General features: G+C 55.0%; 1 protein-coding gene across 3 annotated transcripts; it reads left to right on the top strand.

Moving 5' to 3' along the window:
• Nucleotides 1-771: 771 nt before the first annotated feature.
• Nucleotides 772-26,023, top strand: UBE2G2 (ubiquitin conjugating enzyme E2 G2). 3 transcript variants are annotated; one of them, XM_079156307.1, is made up of 6 exons: nt 772-895; nt 12,571-12,606; nt 12,701-12,746; nt 21,468-21,586; nt 23,235-23,359; nt 24,416-26,023. In XM_079156307.1, the coding sequence occupies exons 1-6, from the start codon at nt 853-855 to the stop codon at nt 24,695-24,697; spliced, it is 651 nt and encodes a 216-aa protein (XP_079012433.1). In that variant the 5' UTR covers nt 772-852; the 3' UTR covers nt 24,698-26,023. The 3 variants fall into 3 exon arrangements, with proteins under 3 accessions (XP_079012433.1, XP_079012434.1, XP_079012435.1); XM_079156308.1 differs by having other exon boundaries at nt 23,235-23,375; nt 24,416-24,664; XM_079156309.1 differs by lacking the exons at nt 12,571-12,606; nt 12,701-12,746 and having other exon boundaries at nt 810-895.
• The last annotated feature ends 823 nt before the right edge of the window (nt 26,024-26,846 follow it).

A 26,846-nucleotide genomic window follows, 5' to 3' on the forward strand; every position in this document is an offset into this window, starting at 1 on the left:
TCAAATTCAAGTAAGAGGAGACAACTCCTGCAGGGGCGAGAGGGGCCCTGCAGGGGTTGCTGTCTCAATGTGCTAGTCTAGGGGCTCAGGAGGCCACTGGGTTCTCAGCCTGCGCTGCGTGCCGGGGCAGACCCTGAGAGCTTACAGCTGGTTCTGCAGGGCACGCATCCATATGGATGCTAAGGGGGTCTTGGGAAATACCAATGCCTTGGTCAAAGTCTATGCCAGTCGAGCACCGCCACGGCCCGAAGGTTCCTGACTCCGTGTGGGTCGCCGCACTTGGGCTTTCCTGCGGCTCAGGGAAGGGGTCTGGCCGGCGCGCTTCTAGGGACGGCGTCACCGACTAGTTTCACATCTGGGAAGGCCTTGCCCGTTAACTCTCCCACCCCTGCACTGGCCCCCGCGGGAACGTCCCGTTTGGCTGAGGTGCGGGTCCCAGGAGCCGGGCGCTTGGCGCCCCACGTGCTGCCCAGGAGCGCCGGGCCTGTCACCCAGGCCGGGCGGAAGCCTGGCCGGTGGGGCACCGCGCGCGGGGCGCCCAGGCCGGCCAAACACGCGGCCCTCCGAGGCGCAGCCTTCCGTCCGGCTCCCCCGCTGCTGCCCGGCCCGGCCACTCGACTGCAGGACGCCGCGCTCGCAGCTGCAGGAAGACGAGGTGCCGGCGCGGCGGGAGGCGGGGGCGCGCTCTGCGCAGGCGCGCGTGCGCGTGGCGGGACGCCCGGTGCGCGCCCCCGCTCGCCGCCGTACGCGCTGCGCACGCGCCCCGGAAGCGCTCCCGGCGGTGGCGACCCGGAAGCGGCCCCGGCGTCGGGGCGCGGGCGAGACCAGGCGGCCGGCGCAGCTGCTGGGGGCATGGCGGGGACGGCGCTCAAGAGGCTGATGGCCGAGTACAAGCGTGAGTCGGGGTCCCGGTCTGCGCCGGGTCTCCGGGCGGGCACTGCCGAGTCTTCGCGACTGCGCGGGCGCGGGCCTCGCGGAGGACGCGAGGCAGGACGAGGCCGGGGCCGGGGGAGCCGCGGAGGACGCGAGGCAGGACGAGGACGGGGCCGGGGGAGCCTCGGAGGACGGGAGGCAGGACGAGGACGAGGCCGAGGCCGGGGGAGCCGCGGAGGACGGGAGGCAGGACGAGGACGGGGCCGGTGGAGCCGCGGAGGACGGGAGGCAGGACGAGGCCGAGGCCGGGGGAGCCGCGGAGGACGCGAGGCAGGACGAGGCCGAGGCCGAGGCCGGGGGAGCGCGGAGGACGCGAGGCAGGACGAGGACGGGAGGCAGGACGAGGCCGAGGCTGGGGGAGCCTCGGAGGACGCGAGGCAGGACGAGGACGGGGCCGGGGGAGCCGCGGAGGACGGGAGGCAGGACGAGGCCGAGGCCGAGGCCGGGGGAGCCGCGGGGGACGCGAGGCAGGACGAGGCCGAGGCCGGGGGAGCCGCGGAGGACGCGAGGCAGGACGAGGACGGGGCCGGGGGAGCCGCGGAGGGCGGGAGGCAGGACGACGCCGAGGCCGGGGGAGCCGCGGAGGACGCGAGGCAGGACGAGGCCGAGGCCGGGGGAGCCGCGGAGAACGCGAGGCAGGACGAGGACGGGGCCGGGGGAGCCGCGGAGGGCGGGAGGCAGGACGAGGACGGGGCCGGGGGAGCCGCGGAGGACGGGAGGCAGGACGGGCCGGGGCAGCCCGGAGAACGGGGATCCACGGCGGATGGACTTCCCTCGGGGCCCGTTCGGCCCACGGGCGCTCTCCCGCCAGAGTTGCGCCGAGGAGTTTCGGGGTGCGGCTGAGTGAGCGTGCGGGCCGGGGGACTGGCCGCTGCAGACCCTGGGCGCAGGCTCGGGTTCTCAGCCTGCCCGGGCTGCGGCTCAGACCCAGAGAGCTTACGCTGGTCCTGCAGGGAAGTGCTTTGGGATGCCCGACTCGTGGCCCTCCTAAAGGTTGACTTGTTACTGTTGCTGGATTGAGGCTAGTTTGGGAAAGTTGAAAATAAACTGATTTAATGAATCTGATTGCAGCCTAATTTTCTAAAGTGTGTTGGTGACCCTGTGCGTTAAGTTCATGTTTACCTTGAGCGCCTAAGTGTTGCAGACACAGGCTCATTGACATAGATGTTCAGATAATGCTCACCACCCAGGGTCCTCTGAAGTAGGATCTTGTGTTTGTACATTTAAGAGAGACTTTTAAAGGGCAGTAGGGACAGAAGGTCCCCTTTGAGTACAGGGTGGCTGTGGGGGCTGTTACCTGGCCGGAAAGTGGTCACGTGTGAACAGCATTTCTTGGCATCTGAATTTTGTTTCTGTCCCTTACATTTTTTAGCTCTCTTTGGAGTGTGAGCAGATATTATTTTCTCATTTTCATAGAGGAGACTATTAAGCCCCTGTATAGGGAATCGAGGAGCCGCTGCTGCTTCTGTCCAGCCTTGCATTGTTGAACTTGTATTTCCTAAGGATATGTGCTTTAAGAAAGATATATTTTCCCCCTTTACTGCTCTTAATAAAAGCTGCATCCATCATTTCAGTCATATTACCAATTAGATTGCAGGAAGAAAATTATGTAACCATTGATTTCCAAAGCTCTATCAAGAAGTGTATCATATGTGGGTTTTTTTGTGTTAATAAATGAAAATTTGGAGTTCCTGTGGAAGGCGGCACTCTAAGGATGACTCCCTTGGATCCTGATTATTTTAAGCACTATCTAGGACTGCTGAGGTGGGACTTGGAAGAATGTAGTTGAGGTCACTAATCAGCACCCTAAGAGAGGAAGATCATCCTGGATTGTCCTCATGGGCTCAAAGTTGAGGAGGTCAGAGAGGTGGAGTCCAGAAGGGCTGCACCTGCCAGCTGCTGTGAATGGAAGGAAGGGGCCCCATGGGGTGGGCCTGGGGGGAACCGAGAGGAGCCCAGCCACAGCCTCAGGGCCCTGGAACCTCTGCTGCAGCCGCATGGGACTGTTGTGTCAGTAGCCTCAGCAAATCTGGACTTGCAGCCCTGCCAGCACCTTAATTTTGGCCTTGTGAGCCAGTAAGCAGAGACCTGGACGGCCCACCCTATGCCCAGACTTTTGACACTTGGAAACTGTGAGGTCATCAATGGTATTGTTCCAAGACACTGAGGTGCATAGCAGTGATGGAGGATGAATACAGCACTACAGTATTTAGGGTACTTGTTTCCTGCCTCCTAGTAATGGGATAGGATTCCTTCCTGTGTTTCTTGTCTTCTCTTAGCATCTAATTTGTTCGTGGTGTTCTTAAGGTCGCATGTCTCAAGGAAAAAGAAACCTGTGTGGGATGGAGTGCAGGGAGATTGGGCACACTTGGTTGTACTTGGGACTAGTCAGAGTCTGTGGAAGTTTAGAGGGGGTAGGATTGTGAGTGGGGTCTGTTCAGGCCCTCTAATTTTACAGGAAATCTAATAAGAGGCAAAAATGGCTTGCCTCAGTCATATAACCAAAGAAAGAGCCAGGAGAAGAACTCAAATGTTTTAAATTGCTGTTTTGATGTTCCAGCCTTTCCTGGGACTATGGGAGAGAAACCGTGGGAGGAGTGTCTCAGGGCTGCTGTAACAAAGTGTCACCAACTAGGCAGCTTAACAGAATTCACTCTCTCACAGCTCTGTAGGGACAAGTCCAAAATCCAGGTGTGGGCAGGGCCCTACGCAGGAACAAAAAATTTGCAAACACCCACCTGCCAGGAAACCCTGTTTAGATAGGAGATGGCATATCCCTGTTTGGAGCACAGACTTGGGACTTCAGTCCGTGCTCAGGGAAGTGTGAATAAATCATTGCCTGTCTGACTTGATTTCAGTAAAAACAAAAAGCATACTGAATTTCATCTTAACATCTAGGGTAAAATCGTGAAGTCGTCTACCTTCTAATCTGACCTGAAGCTCATGAAGGGTGGCTCTGTTTTGATTTCTTTGATGTAAACCTGAGTTGCTGCAGTGACCTTTTCAGTTGCCTGACAAACTAACCAAAGTGGAGTTTAAACATTTTTGGGGTATATTTGTTTTATGAGAATTTTGAACTTCAAAAGAAAATATTGTGCTTCTTGTATTTTCTCTTTTGGGGGTAAATGAGGTAACGACTATTTTTCCATCCCTTGTCTAGAAAAAGTAGCCAGAATTTCAGCCAGGTAAAAGTAGCGAGGTTCCCAGCAAACTGCAGTCACCTTCACAGATTCTGGGTATGGTGCCCCACAGTATTTTCAGGGAGTCAGAAAAGCGTTTCCAGTACCAGTTTCAAAGTTCTAATTAATATTGTCCAGAGAACAGACTCCTCTTCTTGCAGTGCCTCCTTGTGGTGAGGTGGGTGTCCATAGATCCCTGTCCCCACGGAGTGCTGGAAGTGCTCTGGAATGAAGACCACCTCCTGGTGACTTTGGAGCTGGGTGGAAGGTGCCCTCCGACACGCACAGGTCTGCATTCCCTCGTGGTTCGGCCTCAGGTAGCTGGAGCTTCCAGCCGCAGCGAGGCCCTGACCCATGTGCAGGGGCAGCCACTTTACCAGGGCCCCGCCTGGGAGGCCGGAGCATCAGCAGGGCCCTCCAGGGAGCTGCTCTCCAGGGAGTGGCCATGGTGGGGTTCAGCTTGGGACTTCCTCGTCTGCCCTGCTCTGCCTGCTGTGCCTGTTATGGTTCAGTGTTCATAGAATGGCTGAGCACCCCTCCCTTGGTGCTTGCTCACGGAGTGCATTTGGAGGAAGGAGGCCATGGAGCTGTGCTGACAGTGCAGACCATTTGGCATGGCCCTTCCGGCCTGTGTTCCTCAAGTGGCCTGGTGTGCAGTACCAGGTTGATACCAGCCTGGAGGGCATGGCATCTGCATACTGTGCTGCTGAACGAGGTGGAGCATCTTTTCTTATATGTAGGATTTTTTTCTCTTCATACAAGAGAGAAAAAACAAGTTCGTGTTTCTTCTTTGTGAAATGTGTATGTCTTGGCTGATTTTGCTCAGGGCGGTTTGTCTTTCCTGTGCACTGCTAGGGGTCTTCTCTGCCCCAGTGCCGTGTGGGTCTTGTGTGCTGCAGTTACTGTCTTCTGGGCTTGTCTTTTCTGTCCTGTGGTGTCTCTTCTCCCCACACCTTTACAGACGCAGGCGTTAGCAAGCCATGGTCCTCATCAGTGCCCTGCCCCTGCCCCTAGTCTCTCCCTCTGCCCCCACCGCCCATGTCCAGGCCGGCCTGGCCAGCTGGCTTTCCTGAAGGTGGTTTTGTGCTCCTTTTGTCAGGCTTCTTTCAGCGTGGCATGATTGAGTCACCAGTGCAGCGTCACCTGTTATCCTGGGAGTTGCGACAGTAATAAGATGGATGATCAGTACCCTGTCATCCAAGTGAGGTGAGCTTGATCTCTACACTGCCAGGGGTCATGTAGTGTGTCCAGCTTGCGTCTGCTGGACAGAGGGAAGGTTCATATCACATCCTGGATAGCTGGAGCAGGATGGCATGAAGTTTCGTTATAGTCCCTGAACAGCAGTTTTAAACTTATGAATCATTTATTTCTGGAATTTTCCATTCATATTTTCAGACTTTGGTGAACCACAAGTGATTGATGCTGCAGAAAGCAAAGCCAGATTGGGTGGGGGGCATTGTGATCTTTTCCTTTTTCTTGCAAAGTAATAAGCTGTTGTGTGATAGACTACATTTGTTTGTTGATGGGCATTTGGATTGTTTCCAGTTCTTGGTTGTCACAAACAAACATGCGAGTGTTGAGTCGTGTCTTAATTTTAAAAGAAATTTCCCAAGCAGTTGTATCGGTTCATTCTCAACTAACATTGTGTCAAGAGTTCAGTTGGTCTACCTCCCTGCTGATGCTTGTTTTGATTGGCAGCGGCTTTTTTCCCTCCTCCTCCTCCTCCTATCTTCATCTTCATCTTCTTCTTCTTCACCAGAGATTAAACACAGAGGTGCTTAACCACTGAGCCACATCCCCAGCCCTTTTATTTTTTATTTTGAGACAGGATCTTGCTCAGTTGCTGAGGCTGGCTTTGAACTTGAGATCCTCCTGCTTCATCCTCCAGTGTTTGGGTTTACAGGTGTGTGCACCCAGCCTGGTATGGTTGGCTTTTAAAATTTCAGCCATTTCTTGGATGTAGTGGTGAAGGGCTGTGTGTGTAGTTACTCAGGAGGCTGAGGCAGGAGGATCACAAGTTCAAGGCCAGCCTCAGCAGTTTAGGGAGGCTGTCTAAAAGGACTAGGGATACAGCTCAGTGGCAGGGCACCCCAGGGTTCAGTCCTCAGTACCCACCCCCCCAAAAAATCAACCTTTTATTGGGTGTGTACAAATATCTTAACTATAGGTTTAATTTGGATTTTTCCAGTCCCTAATAATGTTGAGCATCACTTCATGTTTACTTGCCATCTAAATGACTATTTTGATAAAACATCTTGAGTCTACTCATTTTTAAAATGCACAGATTGTTTTCTTGAGTTGAAAGATTTACGTTGTGCAATAGAGTCTTTTGTTGGTGTTCCTCTTGTGAATGTTTCCCTTAGTCTGAGTCTCTTCCACTGTGTTTATTGTGGTTACAAACGCATATTTCTGCCTCCTTCAAATACACATTATAGTTCTGCTGACTTTCATTCCCTATTTTAGCTGGGTATCTGGACCTTTATCTCCTCTCCTGGCTGAAACTGTACCCACTGACAGTGCCTCCTGTGGCTGGCCTTGGCATTTCACAGCTGTGCCTTTTAAAAGGTAGACTTAAAATTTTAGGGAAGTCCAGTAGACTGACTTGAAATGATTTCTTGCTTTTGTATTATATTTAAGACTACTAAATATAAGGTCCCTAAGGTGTTGCTTACGATTTCTTCCAGGTGTTGATAGTTTTAGCTCCTACATTTAATCTGATCCATATCAAGTGCAGTTTAGATACGGTGTGAGGTCACAGTCGAGGTCTGTTCACGTGTTGGTTGAAGTCTTGCTGCTCCATGGTGGTTTTCTAGAGCTGCCGTACTGTGGACTGGCAGACTTAGACCTCGGACGCCGCTTTTCTCACCGTCCTGGAGGTGGGAAGTGGAGGTCCAGTGTGGGCAGGCTGGTTCCTCCTGAGGCCTCTGTCTTCTCACAGGACACCTTTAGACTGGATCAGAGCCCAGCGGTGGTCTCCCTTGAAGACCTGCTCACCCCCTTCACCACTTTGCCTTTGTGGGGGAACTGCTCTGCAGTCGTTCTGCACCTGTCTGGAGGTCTTGCAGCTGCAGAACACTCCCCGGGCCTGTGGTATGCACTGTCCCCTGCTGGCCACAGGGGTTCTTTCCAGCTTGTCTTGCTGTTAGAGATAGTCCTGCAGTGAATACCTGGTGCACATGCCTTTTCTTATTTTTACTAGTGTGTCTGTGGGATAGGCTCTTAGAAATGAGATTTCTGGGTCAGAGGTCAAACTTACATTTCATTTTTGTGGCATTTATGTTTTAAGCCACTATTTTAAGAAAAGTAATTTTTAAGCAAATCAATATTCTTAAGGAATCCATGGCAAGGAAAGTGGTCTTTTTTAAAAATCTATTTGTATTGTAAACAAATGGGTTACATCTTGTTTCTCTGTACATGAAGTAGAGGCTTCCATTTGTGTAATCACACATTTATCTAGGGTAATAGTTTTTGATTCATTCTGTTTTTTTTCCCCTTCGCCCCCACCCTGGAAAGTGGTCTTTGAACATTTCTTGTTAAGACTTGTTTCTCGTTTTAACTTGTTTTTGTCAGTGGACATGAAACCGTATATGGGGGTGTGTGTGTGTGTGTCTGTGTGTTGGAAGCTAAAAACAAAACAAAAAACCCAGCCAGCAGTCTGCGTGACCTCCCTTCCTGAGGACCCTCAGGGCAGCTCTCCCTGGCCGGCAGGGGGCGCTGTTGGACAGCACTCCTCATCGGCGCTGGTTTCAGCCACCCTGCCTCAGGTGTGAAGCCACCACAGCCGGAAGAGCTCTGCCATTGGTGTGGCGAGGTCGCCTGCCGCCCGCAGTCCCCTGCACTGTGCTCTGCGCGCCCCGCTTCCCGGCCTCCACCACCTCAGCAAGTGAAGGTCCACGTGCCTTAATCCTGCCTTTTCTCACTGTCAGGTGACTCGGTTGTAGACACAAAGTGGGCTCGAGTTCGGTGACTGGGCTGGGAGGCCGACGTGTGGGGCCCTGTGCTCTGCCAGTCTGCACCCTGGGGGAGGCGCGGTGGTGATGGAGGTGTGGGCCTCAGTGCACTGGCATGGGGACGACGCTCCGTTTGCCTCAGCTGCTGGCCTCTGCTGATGTCTGCAGCTGTCTCCCTTCCTCCACGCTCGCCCCAGCACTGGGCCGTCTTCTGACCTGTGCTTGTCCCCTGGACCTACCCTTGTTCCTGGCACACGGTTTTCCCTGGTGCAGGCCTTGCTATGGGGGGTGTGGAGCACTGCTGGCCCCTTCCTGCTAAGCCGCAGGGGCATTGCCCTGTCCTTGTGAAATCTGAAATGTCACCTGTTTCCAGGTGCTCCCTGGGAAACACTGCTCCCAAGGGTCCTGCACAGCCCCCTAGGGTCCCGTGTGTCCCGTGTGAAATAGCTCCAGTTACATCTCCACCCTGTCTTTCCCGCCCCGTCTGTCCCTCCTTGCTGCTACTGGACACGCTGGCATGAAGTGTTAAAGGGGAGCGCCTGGCTCCCCTCTTGCCTTCTCGCTCCTCCCAGGGTCCGCCCACCTCAGACCTTGCTTTCTTTCCACAGTCCATGCCCACCTCGTTTGCGAGCCCGGCCCCTCTGCCTGTCACCTCGTCTTCCCTTCCGGGCTGGTCGCAGTGCAGCTGTTAGAGCTCGTCAGTGTGAAGGGAGGTGTGCAGGGAAGGGACCCTGCGCTGTCCTGTGCTGTGAGCCGCCGCCAGCCTGGGCCACCCCGGGGTGGGCTTACCTCTGCGTGCCCGCTGCATTCTTGGATGGTGTGGTTTTTTGCTTGCTTTTTGGAGTGTCTGTGCTCTGGTGTATTCGGGGCCTGGCTCACGTGGGCAACAACGTCGTGTGGGGTTGTGGGTCATTAGTTTTCATCGCTGTTCCATTGTGTGAGGACCGTGGTGGACATTCGGTGCCGTTTCTGTGTCTGGGCTTAGTGCACTCTGCTGTGGAGACCTGGAGCCATGTGCCTGCAGTGTGCCCGCTCGGCTGGGAGCCAGCAGAGGAAGCAGGCCGTGGGCGGCTCCCCTCGGCTCCTCGCCTCTCGCACGCTCGCTGCGTGTGCTTGGCCTTCTCGGCAGTGGTGCTCCTGCTGGTGCCATGGCTCCCTGTGGTTGCAGGTGGCATTTCTGCATGGTTCATGTGTCACACACCTTGCTGTGTGTCCAGGCCATGTTCGTGTCTTTCTTTAATTTTTTGGTGAAATGCTTGTTCAATTTTTGCTTCTTTTTCTTTTGGGTGGTTTTTGAACTTGGGAGTGCTTTACTGCTGAACCACATCTCTAGTCCTTTTTATTTATTTATTTTATTTTGAGACAGGGCCTCCCTAAATTGCTAAGGCTGGCCTCGAACTTGTGAACCTCCTGCCTCAGCCTCCCGAACCACTGGGATTGCAGGCGTGTGCCATTGTGCCAGGCTTGGTTTGTTCATATCTTTCAGGGATTTGTAAGGCATTCTTGAAAAGTTCTGGACACTGCCCTCTGTTGGTCATATCCGTTACACATTTCTTCCTCTCTGGGGCTTGCTTTTTCCTTTTCTTGATGTCAGAAGTGCTTGGTGGGATGTTTTTGTTGTGCCCGTCCTTCCTTTTATGGCTGGTGTTCCTGGTATCACCTTCCTCATTAGTCCTGTTTAAGAAGTCTGTGCAAAGAGCATGATCCTCATGAGATTTGTTGTTGTATATTTTACAAAACAACAAATCAATTTTGTGGGCAGCTTTATTGGGATAAAATTGATGCATAATAAACTGTGCTAGTTTTGCATATGTGATTCCTAGCGTGGCCATCGTTACGGTCACACTGTAGAATGTTTCTCTCGCCCCCAGTTGTTCCTTTGTGCCCTTGGGCCATCCCTTCCTTGCTCTCTGTTCCCTGGCAGCATTGGCTTTGGTTTTTACAACAGGTAGAGCTTCCGTGATTCAGAAACCCAGAGTCCCAGATGCTCCAGAATCCAGAGCTGAGCCGGGCGTGGGCTTGGCCCACACGTTTGACAAGGGTGCTCTCCCCATGTGCACTTGTTTGCCTTTTCTAGAATTTCATGGAAGCAGAACAGTGGGACCTGTTCTGTGTCCCCCTTCTTTTAGGCAACCGGTGCTCTTGCGAGGTGGCGTGTTTTGCTGTGTTTCCTGCGTTGCTGGCTTGTCCATGCCCTTGCTGAGTGTCGCCCTGTTGTGTGGATGTGCTCTTCTCTTGCTCGTTTTCCAGCCAGTGGATATTCTGGGCATTTCTAGTCGGGCTGTTGGGGACAGAGCTGCTGTGAACTTTCACATAAGCTTGTGGGGACACGTGGCCCAGGAGCATTGGGGGTCTTAGCTGAGCTTCGCCAGCGGTCTGCCAGCCCTTCACGTCCGCACACAGACGCACACCACATCTGGGTGCTAAACTTGCCAGTGCTTGGTATGGTCGGTCCTTTTATTTTAGCTGTTTTGGCAAAATGAAAATATCTACCCCACTAAAGAGACTCAGCTGTGCCGCACGGTGGTTCACTCTGCTGTGCCTCTCGACCCACGGCACGGCGTCTGTCTGTGCGCCTGTCTGCTGCCCTCGCTCAGTCTGCTGGGACAAAAGTGCCTTGGGCCAGGGAGCTGCCTGAGCAACATGGATCCTTCACACTTGGGGGCCGGGACACCTGGTGCCTGCGCTGCAGGCCCAGCGGGCTCAGCTGGACCCCCCTGCAGCCCTCCTCCCCGCACTGGGGGCATGGTGAGCGGGAGGCTCCAGCGTGACTGTCTCCTTTGGCAGCTGTCTGTCTGTCATGATGCACTGACGAAGGTGGTCTCGTGGACCCCGTGGCCTGGTGTGCTGCCAGCCGTGGAGGGTGGCGGGTGCAGGTGTGATGGCAGTGAGCCCCGCCCCAGGGCTGTTGTCACGCATGCTGTTGTTTAAAGTGTACTCCTACTTCCGGAAAGCCGCCTGTGGAACCGGCCGTGCCGCCCGTGTTCACTTGTGTCTGGCCATGTCGAGGGCCGCGTCGGCTCGGAACGGGCCGCCCGCTCTGCAGGGTGCTCCTGTGCTGGCTGGGAGAGCTTGTTCTGTGCCCTTGGGTGAGCCAGGAGAGGGACCCTCACGGAGAAGGCCCTGGTGCTGTTGGGAGGGTCGCTTCTGCTCCCTTGGGCTCTTCAGCTTCTGCCAGACCACCAGCCCGCGCCCTCGGGAGGCCCGCGCCTCGGAGGAAGCCATGGCCCCGGGTGGAGTTTCCTCCTCTTGGAAGTGCCTGGCTGTTCTTGGCATTTTCTTATGTCTTTTAGAATCGTCTCGTCAGATTTAAATGGGAAAACTTGCTGGGACCTTGACTGAACCTGCATTGAATCCAGGGATTCCATTTGAGGAAATTGATTTTATCATAATTTTGAGTTTTTAATCCATTATGGAATATGATCCCCATGTATTAAGCTCTTGTACAACTTTTTGTTCACATTTCCTGTTCTGGTAGAAATCTTCGTGTCTTCCATTGTAATTTTCTTTACGTAAGACTCATTTTCTCACATGCAAGTAGAGGCGGACTCCCCGTCATCAGCGTCCACCTCGTCGACAAACGCCACACTGCCTTAGTCTGCTTTTCGTCACCAGGACAAAAGACAGACGACTCCACAAAGAGGAAGGGTTCCCTCAGCTCACAATTCCAGAGTCTGGACGTGCAGCATCAGCAGCACTGTCGCCTGGGCTCTGGGAGGGCAGTGCGTGACAGCACAGGTTGGATGGCACTGGCCAGAGCGCCTGCTGAGCGCTGGTCACGGCTCCAGCAGGAAGCCAGAGAGGAGGGGCAGTGCCCTAGACCCCCCAGCTGGGTCGCACTGCCTCCCTGGGGACCAGACTTCGGCGGGTGGGCCCTTGGGCACTCAGCAGCTCCAGGCCACAGCACAGGTGAAAGTGAGGCCAAGGTTGGCACGACACCTGCGGCGGCTTCGTGGTGGCTGCGCGGGTCTGTCTTGAGCAGCTGCTCGCCTGGCGCTGTGGGCGCACAGTGCACTGTCCTCGCTATGCTCACTGAGTGCTCGTAGAACATGGTCTGTGGGGCTCTGTTGCTGCAGGCCGGAAGCCAGCCTTGATGCACGCTGTGTTTGATATTGTCAGGCTGTGCAACCTCCAGGTCCAGGTCCTGCACAAGGTCCAGGTCACCTTGTCACCTTCAGAGGGATTTGTGTGACTCTGGGTGACAGGAGACGCATTTAGCTGCCATGTCCCTCTTGGAGCTTGAGGCCAGGTTAGGAGCAGGAGCACCCTGGAAAGGCAGTTCACAGCTTTTGTTTTTTGTCTGTGCAGTGAAAAGCTCTGTGGGTCTGAAAGCATCGTGTTGGTGTGGAGGACTGTGCTCAGTCCCCTAGGAACCGTGACCGGGCTGGGCAACCTGGGGCGGCAGAACGGTCCTCTTTCAGGATGTAGTCTCTGTAACTCCCAGTCTTACACTTTGTGAAGAAGGTTGGTTAGAATGTCTCGTAATCTTTTACCTTTTCTTCTTGTAGAACTGACCCTGAATCCTCCAGAAGGAATTGTGGCAGGTAAGGTGCTCAAGTCATTTCCTTGCAGTTTTCTTCTATTTGCTGGAGTTGCTTCAAAGTCACCATGTTTTGGAATTTTTTTCTTTTCCTGCAGGCCCCATGAATGAAGAGAATTTTTTTGAATGGGAGGCGTTGATCATGTAAGTTGACCCTGTCTTGCTGGTTTCTAGTGCTTTCCCCGGAGCTCGGCCTTAGTGCTGCACTCTGCAGAGCGCCTGCTCTGAAGCAGCAAGGTGAGAAGGCCAGGTGGGTTTCACACACTCAGCTGCTCTCCATGCTCGGGGTCTGAAGGCAGAGGACAACCGGGAATCCTGCAGAAGGCGCCAGGGCGCTTCCTGAGAACTGGTAGAAGCCTTAGTTGTCCGAGTGTTCTGTGTTTATCTGGAGATAGTAGTGTGGTTCTGCTGGTCAGGAGGGACGCAGGGCCTGGTTTTCCCCTCCGCTCTCGTGGTGTAGTCAACACTGAAAGCTCATGGGATCCCAGACAGCGTGGGCGTGGGGATGCTCCCCTCCAGCGACCAGTCAGTTCTGTGTTGGACACCAGCTGGGCGCCTCCCTGGATTCAGTGTCAACACCATCTACCTGGGGCCGCATCACATCCCACAGGCTGCACACTCAGGCCCAGTGGGAGGAAGTTGGCAGCTGTGCTCTGGGCGAGGACGGGTGCAGCTCTGCTGTGCGTCTGCCCCTGGCATCCGCGTGCTCGTCTGAGAGGCAGGTGCGCTGTCGCCTGGGACGGGAGACGACATGTGAGCATCGATGTGGAAGGGAGGTGAGTTTAGACCCTCGTGCTGCACAGCACTAGAGGAAGCACGGCAGGCCTGACACTCCTGGGAGGTGCCAGACCCTGATGGCTTGCGTTGGGGTCTGAAGGCTTTTGGAATCCATGTTTGCAAATGTGCATCGTCCCCCGCTTGTCCTTGGGCTAAGTTCCAGGACCCCAGTGGATGCCTGAAATGTGGACAGTACCAAATCCTGTATGGACTCTGCCTTTCCTAACACATACACGTCTGGGATTAAGTGTACAAGTGAGGCAAAATAAAACAATAGCTAGTAAACAGAACAGTTACAACACTCTTCTGTAATAAAGTTTTTTAAAACTTAGGAATTGTTTATTTCTGGAATTCTCCATTTCCCATTTTCAGACCTTGGGTAACAGACGGCAGATAAGGGGACTGCTATCAAGTCTTTTGCCCGAGGCAGCATGGATGGTGCAAGCCTGTGCAGGTGCTGTCCTGCAGTTGGTGGGGGCTGCCGTGCCCGCCCTATGTCAGGTCAGCTCTGTTGACATTTCAGGAGGCGGTCGATCGTGTGTGAACCCATGTGTGACTTGTTGGTTTCATCTTCCGTGTGCTGTGTCAACACAGACACACCTGCATGCGTTCACATGCTTCCACCACCCTCCCTGCCCTCCTCCCCGCAGCAGGCATGCAGCAGGGGCCCGTGCTGTTGGGAGACCTGCTGGATTGCAGAGGGCAGGGGCATTCAGGAGGTGCTGGCTTATGCGCATCCATGGTAGACGTGTTCACAAGCTTGTGAAAGAACGGTTGAGCCTCCAGTATGGATTTTGACATGTTCATTGTTAAAGTCTGTTGGGTAACTACCACTACTTTTAGATAAACAATATAAAATTAAACTAATATTTTGAAAACCTGCCTTAAAAAGTAATTAGAACCGTTTTTAGGGAGAGAGTTTTTGTGTTTGAGTAAGGCTTTTGCATTAGTGTGGAATTCCCCTGCTTCGAGATCTGGTTAAGTTTGTGGGTTTTGGTCCTGTTCCAGACCCTTCACAAACAAGGCCGTTTACAGATGTACTTAAAACATCTATTAAGGGAGTTAACTGTCCTCCTGTGATCCATCTCACCTGCTGTTTTGGCAGACAGCTGGCTGCGCTCTTGCTCCCGGGTGATAGGTCCCCTTCTCCCTTTTTTCTCTGGCTTCCAGGGCCGCCTCTTACCCTAGTGCTTCTGATGCTGCCGGCTTATGCCCACACCTGCCATCAGGCCTCCAGCTCCTCCACCATCTTTTCAGCTGACCAGGCAGTGAGACTGAGGACTCTTATTGCAGGGCCTTTGCATGCACTTGCGGGCATGTGCCGATGGACCCAGATCTTCACCCCAAGAGTGCAGGCTGATGGCACAGGCTGGGGAACAACAACTAATGGACAGCAGAGAGCCACATAATGGAGTGGCCTGGCATTGTTTCCAGTTAAAGTGGAAGGTGGCTGAGCACAGTGCTGGCCGCTGCCCTGCTGTGTGGCTGAGACCAAAGGCCACAGGATGGCCTGCACCCTGCAGCTATGCCTGTGCCTGGGCGCTTGACCTCTCCAGCCTTCATTTGTCTGGGTCAAGATGGCTGAGGATCCTTTGCATGACTTCTTTTGCCCCTGGGTCTGTGGTTGGTGTGGCCCTGTTGCCACTAAGCCTTAGTGCTGCAGGGAGGGGGTGCCCTTAGTTGGAGCACTCTGCGGAGCAGTATGGCTGTGCATTCCCAGTGGTTGGCAAGGTGGAAGTTCATGGAGTCTCATATCCTGTTGTGTCCTGTTCTGTGTTCCAGAGGCAGCTAGCTTCGGGGACCTCCCTGTCAGGCCATGGCTCACCACTGCAACCTCTCTAGACCAGCAGGCTCTGGGAAGGACTTTCCCCTTCCTAAAAGGTGGAGTCTTGTCGACTCTACCTCCGTGTTCCTGCCAGTGCATTTGGGGCCCAGGTGGGAGGTGCTTCTGCCCAGGTTCTCCAGCTGGCTTTCACAGTGAGCTCTGGGTTCCCAGCCCCTTGCTTCTTTTGCTGGGGTCCTGGCCTGCTCTGGGTTCCCACGTCACGATCACTGTGACTGTCCTTTGTGTCGGCACTTCTTGTACTGGGGCTGTGGAGCATCTGGGCTTATTGCAGCCTTCGCGGCAGTCCTGACAAGAGGAAGCATCTCTGTCCAGCATAAGCAGACCGCAGACTGCCCGTCGTTTGACGATTTTATTCCTTGAGGGACATTTGGCAACGTCTAGAGACGTTTTTCGCCATCACCACTGGGATGGGGGACCGCCGCTGCAGCACTGAATGGTGAACCAGGACAGCCCTTGGAGCCAGGAGCTGTGTGTCCCAAAGGCTGGCAGTGCCGAGGCCGGGAAGCCCTGGCGCAGTGTGATGACTTCTCCCTCGTGATTTGCTCTCAGCAACCTCATGCGGATGTCATTTCCGTACTGCAAGTTTTGCCTGGACGAAGCGTGTAGGTCAGTAGTTTGCATAAATTCCTGGAATTTTGCAGCCATCACCGCAATGGCTTAGACCCTTCCCAGAGAGACCCTTTTGCTTGTTGGTGGCCCCAAGCAAGCACACAGCTGCCTTCTGGCTGCAGCTGCCTTTCTAGACATTTCCTGTGGGTGGGGTCGTACAACGTCTGAGCTCTGCCAGGTTTCCCTAATGGTGTGGACGGTCACCGAGCTTGTGGCGGTCAGTGGCTCCTTTCTGCACCTCGTTTTGTCTTTGCACTGGACGCTCATGTTGGGTGTTCTCACAGTTGGACTGTTGTGGGTGATGCTGCTCTGAACACTTGGATGCAGCTCTTTGTCTCGTGTGGCTTTGTTCTTTTTGTCTGCTGTGTAGGTGTGGAGTTGCTGGGGTGTGCGGTAAATTGAGGTTCACCTTCCAGATGCCACTGAGGGTTCCCAGAGCAGCTCGCCCGCCTGCATGCTGTGGGCAGCGGATGTGGACCTCCCTGGCCCCCTTCCCGGCACTGCGTTGTCTCGCCAGAGCCGACACAGCGGGTGTGGAGTGCCGTCTCCCTGTGGACTTGATGTGCCTTCCCCAGAGTCTGATGGGGCCATCGTCTTCTCGTGGACTTGCTAGCCAGTCATACGCTGCCTTCAATGGGCTTCAGAAGTTTTGCTTGTTTTTTAATTAGATGGTTTTCTTATTTTTATTTATTTATTTGTTTCTTTTTGGTACTGGGATGGAACCCAGGTGCATTGCACTATGTCCCAAGTCCTTTTTATTTATTTTTTTAAATTTTAAGACAGGGTCTTTCCAAGTTGCCTAGGGCCTCACTAAGTTTATGAGGCTGGCCTCGAACTTGGAACCCTTCCTCATCCTCCTGAGCCACTGGGATAACAGGTGTTCGCCACCATGTCTTGCTGTTTTCTTATTGACTCATGAGACTATATATTTTGGGTACAAATAAGCTGTTCATTTTGATGATGTGCAATTTAGCAGTTTTTTAAGTGGGTCATGCTTTTGGTGTCGTCCATTACTAAGGTCACAGGATTTTTTTTTTTTTAAGGAGCTTGATGATTGTAGCTCTTGACGTTTAGTTAGAGCCATTCGGAGTTGGTTTTGTGTGTGAGTTAGGTGGGGGTTCTTCCTTTCGCATGCGGTGTCCCGTTTTCCTCAGCCCCCTTTATTGAAAAGATAGTCCTCTCCATGTTGAGTAAGTTGGGCACCACAGTCAAAGGTCAGCAGGCCTGAGTGCAAAGGCTTATTTTTGTACTCTGGGTTCAGTTCCACTGATCTGTGCCCCTCATGCCAGTACCACAGTGTCTTGTTACGAGTAAGTCTTAAAACTGGGAAATGTAAGTCCTCCGACTGGTTCTTGTCTGGGCTGGTTTAGGCTGTCCAGGGCCTCGTGCATTTCCACACAGTTTTAGGATCAGCGTGGCAATTTCTGCCAGCACGCTGGTGAGGGTTTTGATAAGGGGTTTCCTTGGATCTTTAGGTCACTTTGAGGAATATTGCCACCTTAACAGGGAGCTCTTTGATACCTGAGCGTGGACTGTCCTTCCATTTGATTAGGTTGTGAAGTTTTCAACAATACCTTGATACCCTTTTCCACCCTTAAGAGGCCCAATTTGGAGTTAAGGGCAGTGAGCCCACAGCAGGAAAGCCCAGAAGAGGCTGGACTCACTGTTCCTGCAGGAGGCGGGGAGGGCCAGGAGGGGGTGTTGGCCTTTCAGTCTGTGTGCTTCTGTATTTGAATATTGTTCAACATTCGTATATTTTTCCAGATAAATAAGGTCATCATTGTGTTATAATTCACTATGAAGTTCTTGTCATTGATGAACTTTAGTGCACTTTGAATGTAGTTTACATATTTTTGATCTACAAGTTTCTCAGGAGTTTCTATACCTGAAAAAATAATCAGAGTGTGTCTGTTTCCTTTTGGACAGATTTTGTCATGGAAACAAGGGTATGATTGATAAAGAGATCCGTTACCACTGCTGTTCCCAGATGAAGTCTCCCTGCTCTTCCTCCCAGTGCTTGGCTTAGTTCTTCTCTAAGTTGCCTGGGGTGTCCCATGCGTCCGGCATGCTGCTCAGCAGAGGTGGGGGGCACGTTGTCCAGTCACAGTCCCCACGCCCAGCAATGGCCTGCCTAACAGGTGTTAGATCCCAGAGCAGGGGCCTCCCAGACCAGGCTTTGTGCCTGCACGTAGTTGGCTCTCCTGTAGCCGTGGCTGGATTGGCAGGCAGGCCCAGCGTGGCACATGTGGCATCCTTGGTCCCATGGCACTGGTGAGGGGGACACCATGGTGAGAGCCACTGTGGAGCAGCAGAGCCGGGGCTGAAGGGAGGTGGGCCTTCTGTTGCTCAGGTTCCTGCTCATGGGGCCTAATTGTCCCTCACTGGTACAGTTCAGGGTTCGGGTGGCGACGACTGGACAGTCTTTGTTGGCTTAGCACCTGTACGCCTGAGTGAGACGTTCTGTCCTGTGCCGTGACGTACTTCATGGAGAGCAGGAGAGCAGCCTCCCATACCTGTCTACCCTCGAGTCACTGGCAGACTGGTGGGAAAGGAGCCTCGCAGCAGACAGCTCCAAGGCCCAGGTGTGCAGCAAGTGAAAGCACCGCACGCTATCGCCGGGCAGGTGAGCCCCGCCCGTGCGCTGGCTTGCAGGAGTGGGAGCTGCAGTCTCGTCAGGCCTTGCCTTTTCTCAGGCCGGCTCCCTGAAAGGTGGGGTTCCTGTCTGTGGTGCAGTGCCGTGAGGACACCTCACTCTGATTGCCCGGAGTCCCTGTCTCAGGCCTTTGACGTCCCTGAGGCCGTCATTTTAATCAGTGAGATCAAAGCCATTGGTGTGCTGTCTGCTCTGGCTCAGTCTGTTTTTGGTGTCCTTCCTTCTGCTCTCTTCTTCTCTTCAGAATCTTGAGTCGAGGCCATCTTTAGTGAAAGTAGAGTGTCCAGAGTATGGCGGTAGAACTTGTCCAGAAGCATGCTGGGTCTGTCTCCTGTCCTGGTCAGGCATGTCCTCGGCACGCTGCCCATCCACGTGCTTGTCCAAGGCTGGGCTTTGTGGGAAAGAGGACGCCCCTGCGTCAGACAGCGATGAGCAGCCGCACTTCAGGCAGCTTCCAGTCAGGGTGTGGGAGCGCTGTGGGAGATGTTCCGTCATGCTTCTGAGGCTGGGAGGGACCCAGGGTGTTTTCTTTTTTTTCAGAAAGCCCCATTATGAGGAACAAAGACCTGTTATCAAAGTATTGGGCAAACCCACGTGGCTCATTCCACAGGCAACTACCCAGTCACTTTTCTGTTCTAGATTCCCGTGCCAGAAGTAGTGGGGCCCGGGCAGCAGGCCTTCCTGACGTGGTAAAGCCTTTCTTTAAAGAGCGCATCTTTGCTTGCCCCCCTTCTGACTTGCGTTTTGAGCTGTGTTGTGTCCCTGAGGCCAGTGCTGAAGTGACTTAGGTTTCCGGCAGCCCTTGGGTTTCTGTTGCTCAGTGTCGGGTGAAGCAGCAACCTTGCCCCCTTCCTTCAACTGTCGTGTGCTGCAAGCCCCAGTGCCTGGCAAGATGCTGGCAGGGCTGCACGTCTCCTGAAGAGGTTTGGGTCCCCTGTAGGTGTCCGCTCGGGGCCAGTGGGTCTAAGAGCAGCATAAGCCTGGCTGGGGGCAGCTCCGGGCGGCTCTGGCCCATCAGGCCCTCTGGGAGCAGCTGTGCACAGCCCTGCCACACGCCGCTGCTGTGCCAGTAGCTAGACTCCGTCTTGCGCCCTTGGTGTGTGGCCACACCCTGGCCTCCTGCCAGGGCTCCAGGGGCCGTGCAGTCACATCCACTGCTCCACACAAAGGAGCTCTTCACTGTCGGCTTTTCCCTGAAAAAGTAGCAGAACGGTTTCCAGAGTCAAGGTTTGTCTCAGATTGAAAGAGCTGGCTCCACAAAGCCAAGCATTGTTCTCCTGAAGCCTGAGTGTCGCCGAGATGGAAATCACAGCCTCTGTCTTTTTCCCTTAATGGTAGAAATAATACCGCTTCTGATGTCTTGAAGACCAGTTTTATTTCACTGAAGCAAAATAATTGTGTCCAGGTTTTAAGCACGTTTGTACTTCTAAGAACTCTGTTGGAAGGGATGCCGTTTAGAGTCAGTGTTTGCTTCCCCTGTGCTGTGCCTGGGTTCACCTTGGGGGAGGCGGGTCTGGGGACGACCCTTCACAGGAGTCCAGGTCTGGCCCCTGCTTCTTTGTGCTCTGGACATGTAGCCAGGGAGGTGAGCTGTCAGTGGGGGCCTTGTTCTCAGTTGTCCCTGTGCCGGGTGCTCCTGAGGCGGTTCCTCTTATTCCAGCGTGGGGGCTGCGGTGGGTGGCTCACATGATCCAGCTTGCCCACGGCCTTCTGAAACTGCTCCTCACGGGCTTCAGCAGTGAAGGCGTGTCTCTCCTGGGCAGCTGCAGCCTGGCTGCTGCCACTCGCCTCTGCTGCTGCCTTCAGGCCTCCAAGACAGAGTGTTATGGGGCGCGACTTAAGAACAGACCGATCACCTCCACGAAGTCCAAATTTGAGAGTCTTCATGAAGCCGGCCGGCTGACTGTCTCACACAATGCCCCAAAAAATGGCTATTGGGAGAACAGCCCTGACCACAGGGTTTTAGGGGTTCTTATACCAAAAATGACATCAATCATAAGTGTCTGTTGCTATGATTTGAAATTACAAACTAACATCATGAGATTATCAACAGAGAGAGAAGTGGGTCAAAATGACCCTTACCCAGGTACAAACTAAAGAATGGTTGCTAACATCCACACAATCACTGTTCACATGGTACGTTGTTTAGGAGCAATAGGGATCAAAAGAGAGCAATTCTTTACTACATAGGAGTTGCCATTGTATATTATTAAACATGTCACGCTAAGTAACTGATGATGGGCACAGAGGCGGGGTGTTCCCATGGGAGAAGCTTATTTCCTACATAACATGGAGTCTCAGTGCAACATGGAGCCTGCTTAGTCATTTCCCTGAGAGTCTGGCCTGTGACATTCTCACGGAGCCAGGTCTGCCAGCCCCTCACACAGAGGACCTCAGGGTGTGGTCAGACCTTTGAAATGGCGTAGTGTGTTTCTGCTCTGATGTGAGGAATGCAGCCCTGTTGCAGTGGATGTGCGTTGGCTGGACTGTGACTGTGGCAGGGTGGAGGCAGTAGATCAGGTAGCCTTGCCGTGTGCCAGAGGCCTGCCTGTTGCTGTGGACGCACATGGGTGATCCATGCCTACCTATTGAAAAACCACTCCTTAGGCTGGTTGAGACTTCAAAAATACCTTTGAAAGGCAACTCTTCACCCTCACGGGAGTGTTGTGGACGCCTGCTTGACATCTGCCGTGACTGCGCTTTGTCCCAGGGTCTCTGTACCTGTGTCAGGAGCAGGTCCCAGGCCCTGCAGCGTTACTTTGTTCCCTTCCTGGCCTCGTGTCAGGCGGAGGCACTGCTGCCTTCCTGGTGTGAAGATGGCTGTGTGCTCACCCTCTGCTTAGCCAGCTGCAGAGCAGAGAGCAGTGCCTTCTTCATCTCTTCCTGGTACATGTGGTGGAAACACGTCCTTCCTCCTTCCTGCCTCTGCGTGGCGCCATCGCAGCTACTTGAGGTTCTGCCTGCCATCCCTTTCTTCCAGGGGCCCTGAGGACACCTGTTTTGAGTTTGGTGTTTTTCCTGCCATCTTGAGTTTCCCACTTGACTACCCACTGAGTCCTCCCAAGATGAGGTTCACCTGCGAGATGTTCCATCCCAACAGTAAGTACTTCTGGAAGTAGCTCGTGGTCCATGGGAATTCCCAGCCATATGTCACTGCTGACCCCAGGGCCTTGTGCATGCTAGACAAGTCCTCTGCCACTGAGCTACACTCCCTGCCCTGGTAATTATTCATTTTTTTTTTAAATGTTCACATAGTTAATATAAACAGCTTTTAAATTTTGCCTTACCATAAAATGGATTTTTTTTTTCTGTAAAAATAATTTTTGAGAACTTTTCTATAGGTCCATAACATAAAAACTGGTCAGTTAGTAAAAACTTTAAGAAATAATTCAAGCCCAATGTGGTGGCACATGCGTATAATTCCAGCAGTTTGGGAGGCCGAGTCTGGAAAATTGCAAGTTCAAGGCCAGCCTCAGCAATAATGAGACCCTGCCTCAATCAATGAAAAAGACTGTGAATAAAACAAGCTCTGTGGTAAATTGCCTGGGTTAAATCCCCAGTTGCCCCGCATCCAAAGATAAATTAATGACTCTGCACATTGTGGAGTGTTGCTGGATGTGGTGGTGAGTGTGGTGGCCCAGGTGCGGGTCAGCCCCGGTGGGGTCACACTGTTGAGCACTGAGCAGTGCAGGAAGGGCCTGGAGTCCTGAGGTGTGAGCTGACCGCCCAAGGGAGTGAAGCAGAGGCCACCAGCCACGTGGTGGGTGTGACATGGGGCCTGGAGGCCAGTGTCAGGAGCAGGGGCAGGATGGCAGCGCCAGCCAGCGCGTGCCTGTTGGTGTGCAGTCGGCACTCATCCAAGGGCAGTGGGGTGAGGTGTCAGCAGGACCAGCGTGGCACCTGGGGCTGCTCTGGCCGTGCAGAGCTCCCAGAGGAGCTTGGGCCTTGGCCTGGGGGCCAAGGGCAGGAGAGCCAGCAGCTTGGCGCCAGCGGTGTGGAAGCTCTGGAGATGTGGAGGACCCACAAGCGGTGTAGCAGGTGCTCCTGATGGGACGTGGCAACAGCACTGGCTTCAGGGACACTGGCCTGTGGTCTGTGGGGTACAGTATTGCCGTGCTGTGCCCTCACCTTGAGGCGCCCCGGGCTTGACGACCCTGACGTCTGCGCTCTTCTGTGGCGAGAGGTTCAGAGAGGCTTAGCACCCAGGTCCCCGTGTGCAGACTGCAGACGGGCTTCCTGGGGCCCAGCACCGGTGTGCGCCTGCTGTCTCAGACCCCCCTTGAACAAGAGGCGGTGCTGCCGCTCCTTGATATTGGAAGGAGCGACCCTGGTGCTGTTCTGGGTGTTTAAGTCGCCCCGGCTCCTTTATCCCAGCCACGTGAGCGTGTGTTTCATGGTCGCGCTCAGGGATTCTGTGGTGGAATCGGGACTGTGTAAGAGACCCGGCTCTGAGGACAGGGCCTGGCCTGCTTATGCCGGTGTGTCGGTGCTGTGCACAGCAGGTTGCCTTGCCCTCACTCCTCCCAAAGGTCACTCCTGAAGACGTCACTCAGAAAGGGGCCTCCTGCTGCGGCTGGAGGGCTGGGGGGCTGCCTGGGCTGGCCCAGAGTGCCATCAGCAAGTGAGCAGGGCCTGGTGAGGCCCAGTCCCCAGCCCACAGGCCCGTGCCCTCCAGCCCTGCCCTCTGCACCTGTGGACCTGCCTCAGTTACTGTCCCCTGGGCTCACTGCCACTCTGCCCTGTGCAGTCTACCCGGACGGCAGAGTCTGCATATCCATCCTCCACGCGCCGGGCGATGACCCCATGGGCTACGAGAGCAGCGCCGAGAGGTGGAGCCCCGTGCAGAGCGTGGAGAAGATCCTGCTCTCGGTGGTGAGCATGCTGGCAGGTAAAGCACCCTGGGCCTGTGCGGCTCTCCCTCCCGGGGTCGCTCACAGACCCCGCCCTCTGCCCTGTGCCTGGCCACTGGCGAGCCCGTGCTGCTCTCATGTAGGGTGGTCCTTTGCCCGTCTCGGCTGTGGGTGTGCTTCCCGCCGGGTGAGTCTTGAAGGCAGTCTGGTGTCTTCACGAGTGGACTGCGGCTGGCTCCGCTCCTGTCCTGGGAGTCTCCTTCTCTGCGTTTGCCGGTTCCTCCTGTGTGGCGCTGCACTGGGGCTGTCGAGCTCAGCGCCACGGAGACCAGCCTCAAGGTCCCGTTTTCTGGGGCAGCTTCACAGCCTAGTCACGGGCTCGCGTGGCAAACCCCAATAAGCAGATACTCACTGGGCTCTTGGGCCACTTCCCCAGATGAGGAAAGAGGGAGGGAAAGTGGGGCCCAGGAAGCAGCCAGGCTGAGGCTGGAGGTGGTGAGGCTCTGCCAGCAGGCGGTGGGACCAAGGCCGGGAGGGAGGGGCCCTGTGGAAGTGAGCGGGGCGGCTGGCAGCTCTGCGAATCGCGTGGGTGCCGTGTCATTGAGCTGTGCCTTGGAAAGACGCCTGCAGCAGACGCAGAGCCGAGTGGTCGGCGTCTCTGCAGCCCTGAATGGGCTGGGAGGCCTGGCTGTGTGGGTCAGGCCTGGTCTCAGTGGTGTGCGGGCACCTGTTTCCAGTGTGACCACCGGGATGCCGGGCTGTCTCTGGGTTCAGGAATACAGAGGGGTAGGGTTTAGGCAAGAGGAGAGTTTGGGGTGTGTGGGACAAGGGCCCCTGTCCCTCCAAAGGAGCCGCCCCAGGGACTGCCGGTGGGAGCCGCCCTCCAAGGGGCTGGCGTGGGAGTCCCATGCCTGCAGGCCCAGGCAGTTCCACTGCTCACCCGTTCTTGGCCTCCTTCAGGTGCGAGGGCCCTTGCTGAAGCACCAGCCTCCTTCCACAGACCTTCAGGGTCCAGCATTTCCACGTGAAAGGGAGGCCTTGGCTGGTGTGCGGAATGACGGTCTCCCTCTTCTTTCAGAGCCCAACGATGAAAGTGGAGCTAACGTGGATGCTTCCAAGATGTGGCGGGACGACCGGGAGCAGTTCCACAAGATCGCCAGGCAGACCGTGCAGAGGTCCCTGGGGCTCTGAGCGCGTGCAGACGCAGGACGGCCCGGGGCAGGTCCTCTGCTGCCCTCAGGACACCGGCAACTGTGCTGCCGTGCTGCTGCCAGAACAGGCAGGTTGCAGAACCCGGCACTTCTTGTTTCTTACCTTCCCACCCCGTCAGGCTTCTCTTCTGGAGTCGTGCCCTACGTAGCGCACAGACAGCTTTGCAGTTCCCTAGTGTTCCTCCCCTGGGGTGTTCAGAAAGGGCGCCAGGCTGTCGCTGCCTCCCAGCCGCTGCGCAGTCCACGCTCCCTCCTGCAGCTGCTGGGCACTGAGGCCTGTGCAGACCCGCTGCCTCACGCAAAGGCGTGGGGCCTTGGCCACAGTGGGGAAGGGGCCGGCACACTTGCCACCCTGCCCCGGCTCCACGTGCCCTGTGAGGCGTCCATGACGTCTCCTCTTGTGCTTTTACACACTGAGGTTGTTCATAACAGCCTCTTCATTTGTGTGCATTACAATCACACTTAGAAAGACTTACAGGGGTGCTTTGTAAACAGGAGTGGGGACACAGCAGAAGGTTACTGCTGGCGTGAAGACCAGGGGCGGGGCGGCTCTGGTTGCATTTTCAGGGGATAAGCGTTCTGTTGCCGGTGCTTGTGCACTGCTGGAGCGACACAACGATCTTCAAGCTCCAGTGATGTTTTCTCCTGAGTCCGGCCGGAGTTTTTCTTTTCTGGGCTAAAAGCTGGGTCGCTCTGCACGGCACGTCGTGGACCATTCTTTGCCCTTAAGGTCAAAAGGGACTCTGCCATTACATACACCAGAGTGCAGAGGTGTGCCTTTCTCCAGCCCCAGGTAAGGAGGCACTTCTTTGCAGTCTGTGCCTCCGCTGTCTCTGATGGTGACAGTGGAGCAGCACAGCACCCTGAGGAACCACCACAAGCAATAACAGGCCTGTTGCATGGGAAGCAGACCCCGCTGTTCCTCACAGGTTGCATTTCGACAGCAGTGTGTTCTTGAAGTAAGAGGTGGCCTGTGCGATATGCAGTAGGTTTCACTTCACGTTAGCCTCTCCCCTTCCCCTCCCCAGTGTGTCCAGTGGACGTTCGGGTCTTACAAAAGCCTCACATCTCATGGTGTTAACAGTTCCTGGTTCAGGGGCTCTGTGTTCAGCTTCTGCGGAGGTCAGGTTTGCTCCTTCTCCGAAACGTTCGATGACGAATCATTCAGTGTTTGAAACTCCGCTGCAGGACTTGTGCTTGGAAGGGTGGGGAGGCGTTGTACCACGGAGTGTTTGCAGGCCTAGCGGGACACAGCCTCTCCAGTGTGGGGATGCTGCTGGCCTGCTTCAAGACTACCAGCACACAGTCACCTGTAGGCCTCCGTGGGGGTGGGGGAGGAGCGCCGTCTCTTTACGAGACATAGTATTTTTATTAATTTGTATTTATTGGATGAAATACAATCCCATGGTGTCCCTCTTCTGTGGTGGAATTCGACTGCCATGTTGAAAATAAAGTTCTGTATCCCCTCTTCTGCAGCGTGGTGCTCTTTGTGGAGTTCTGATCTGCTTGGGTGGGAACCAGGCCCAGGCTGCCTGCCACGGGGCTGGTGGCCCCCTGCAGCTGCAGGTCCCCAGGCGTCAGGACGGGGTGCTCCCCCTGCAGGCGGGGTGAGCCCTGGAGACTTGTATCCACCTGCATCTCGTGACCTTGCGTCCACTCCTCCATTCTCCGTGTTGGCCCCTGAGCTCTTGGTCCTCATGTCTGTGACGGGGGGCAGGAGCCTGAGCTGGAGTGTTTCTCAGGGCGAGGCAACCATTGCATGGGGGCTCTGCTCACCAGCAGAAACCAGCAGGGCACTCGGATCGCCCTGCTGCTGCAGAGTCGCATCTGAACCGTGTTGCACGCGCTCCTCTGGCCTCGTTCAGTGTTGTCCCCAGTTGTCCACCTGTCTGGGAGAGTGCCGCTGGATGGCAAGGGGAGCTCCGGGCCTGCAGCGTCTGGGTGTGGGGGCTTCACGCCCTGCCTGGGGATTGGCAGCTCACACCCTGACTGAGCCGGGTCTGGGCTAGGCAGTGGTAGCTTCAGCTCCCTGGATTCTGTGACCCTCTGTGACTTTTTCAGAGTGATTTCTGTGTAGAGAAGATGACTCATTTTTTGGAGATGGAGCATTGGTCCCTGTCAGCCAGAATTCCTTTGTAGTACCCAGCCCAGTCTGGCAGTGCAGGAGGGAGCCAGCCAGTGGGTGCCTTGGGCTGCACAGCTGGCCGAGTCCATGTGCAGGAGGTGGGGGCCATGTAGACCTCTGGGAGGGGCCCAGCTGGCATGCCACAGGGCGGGGTTTCTGGAAGCCTGCCCTGG

This window comes from Sciurus vulgaris (assembly GCF_902686455.1).
Source record: "Sciurus vulgaris genome assembly, chromosome: 10".
In the NCBI taxonomy this organism is placed as follows: domain Eukaryota; kingdom Metazoa; phylum Chordata; class Mammalia; order Rodentia; family Sciuridae; genus Sciurus; species Sciurus vulgaris.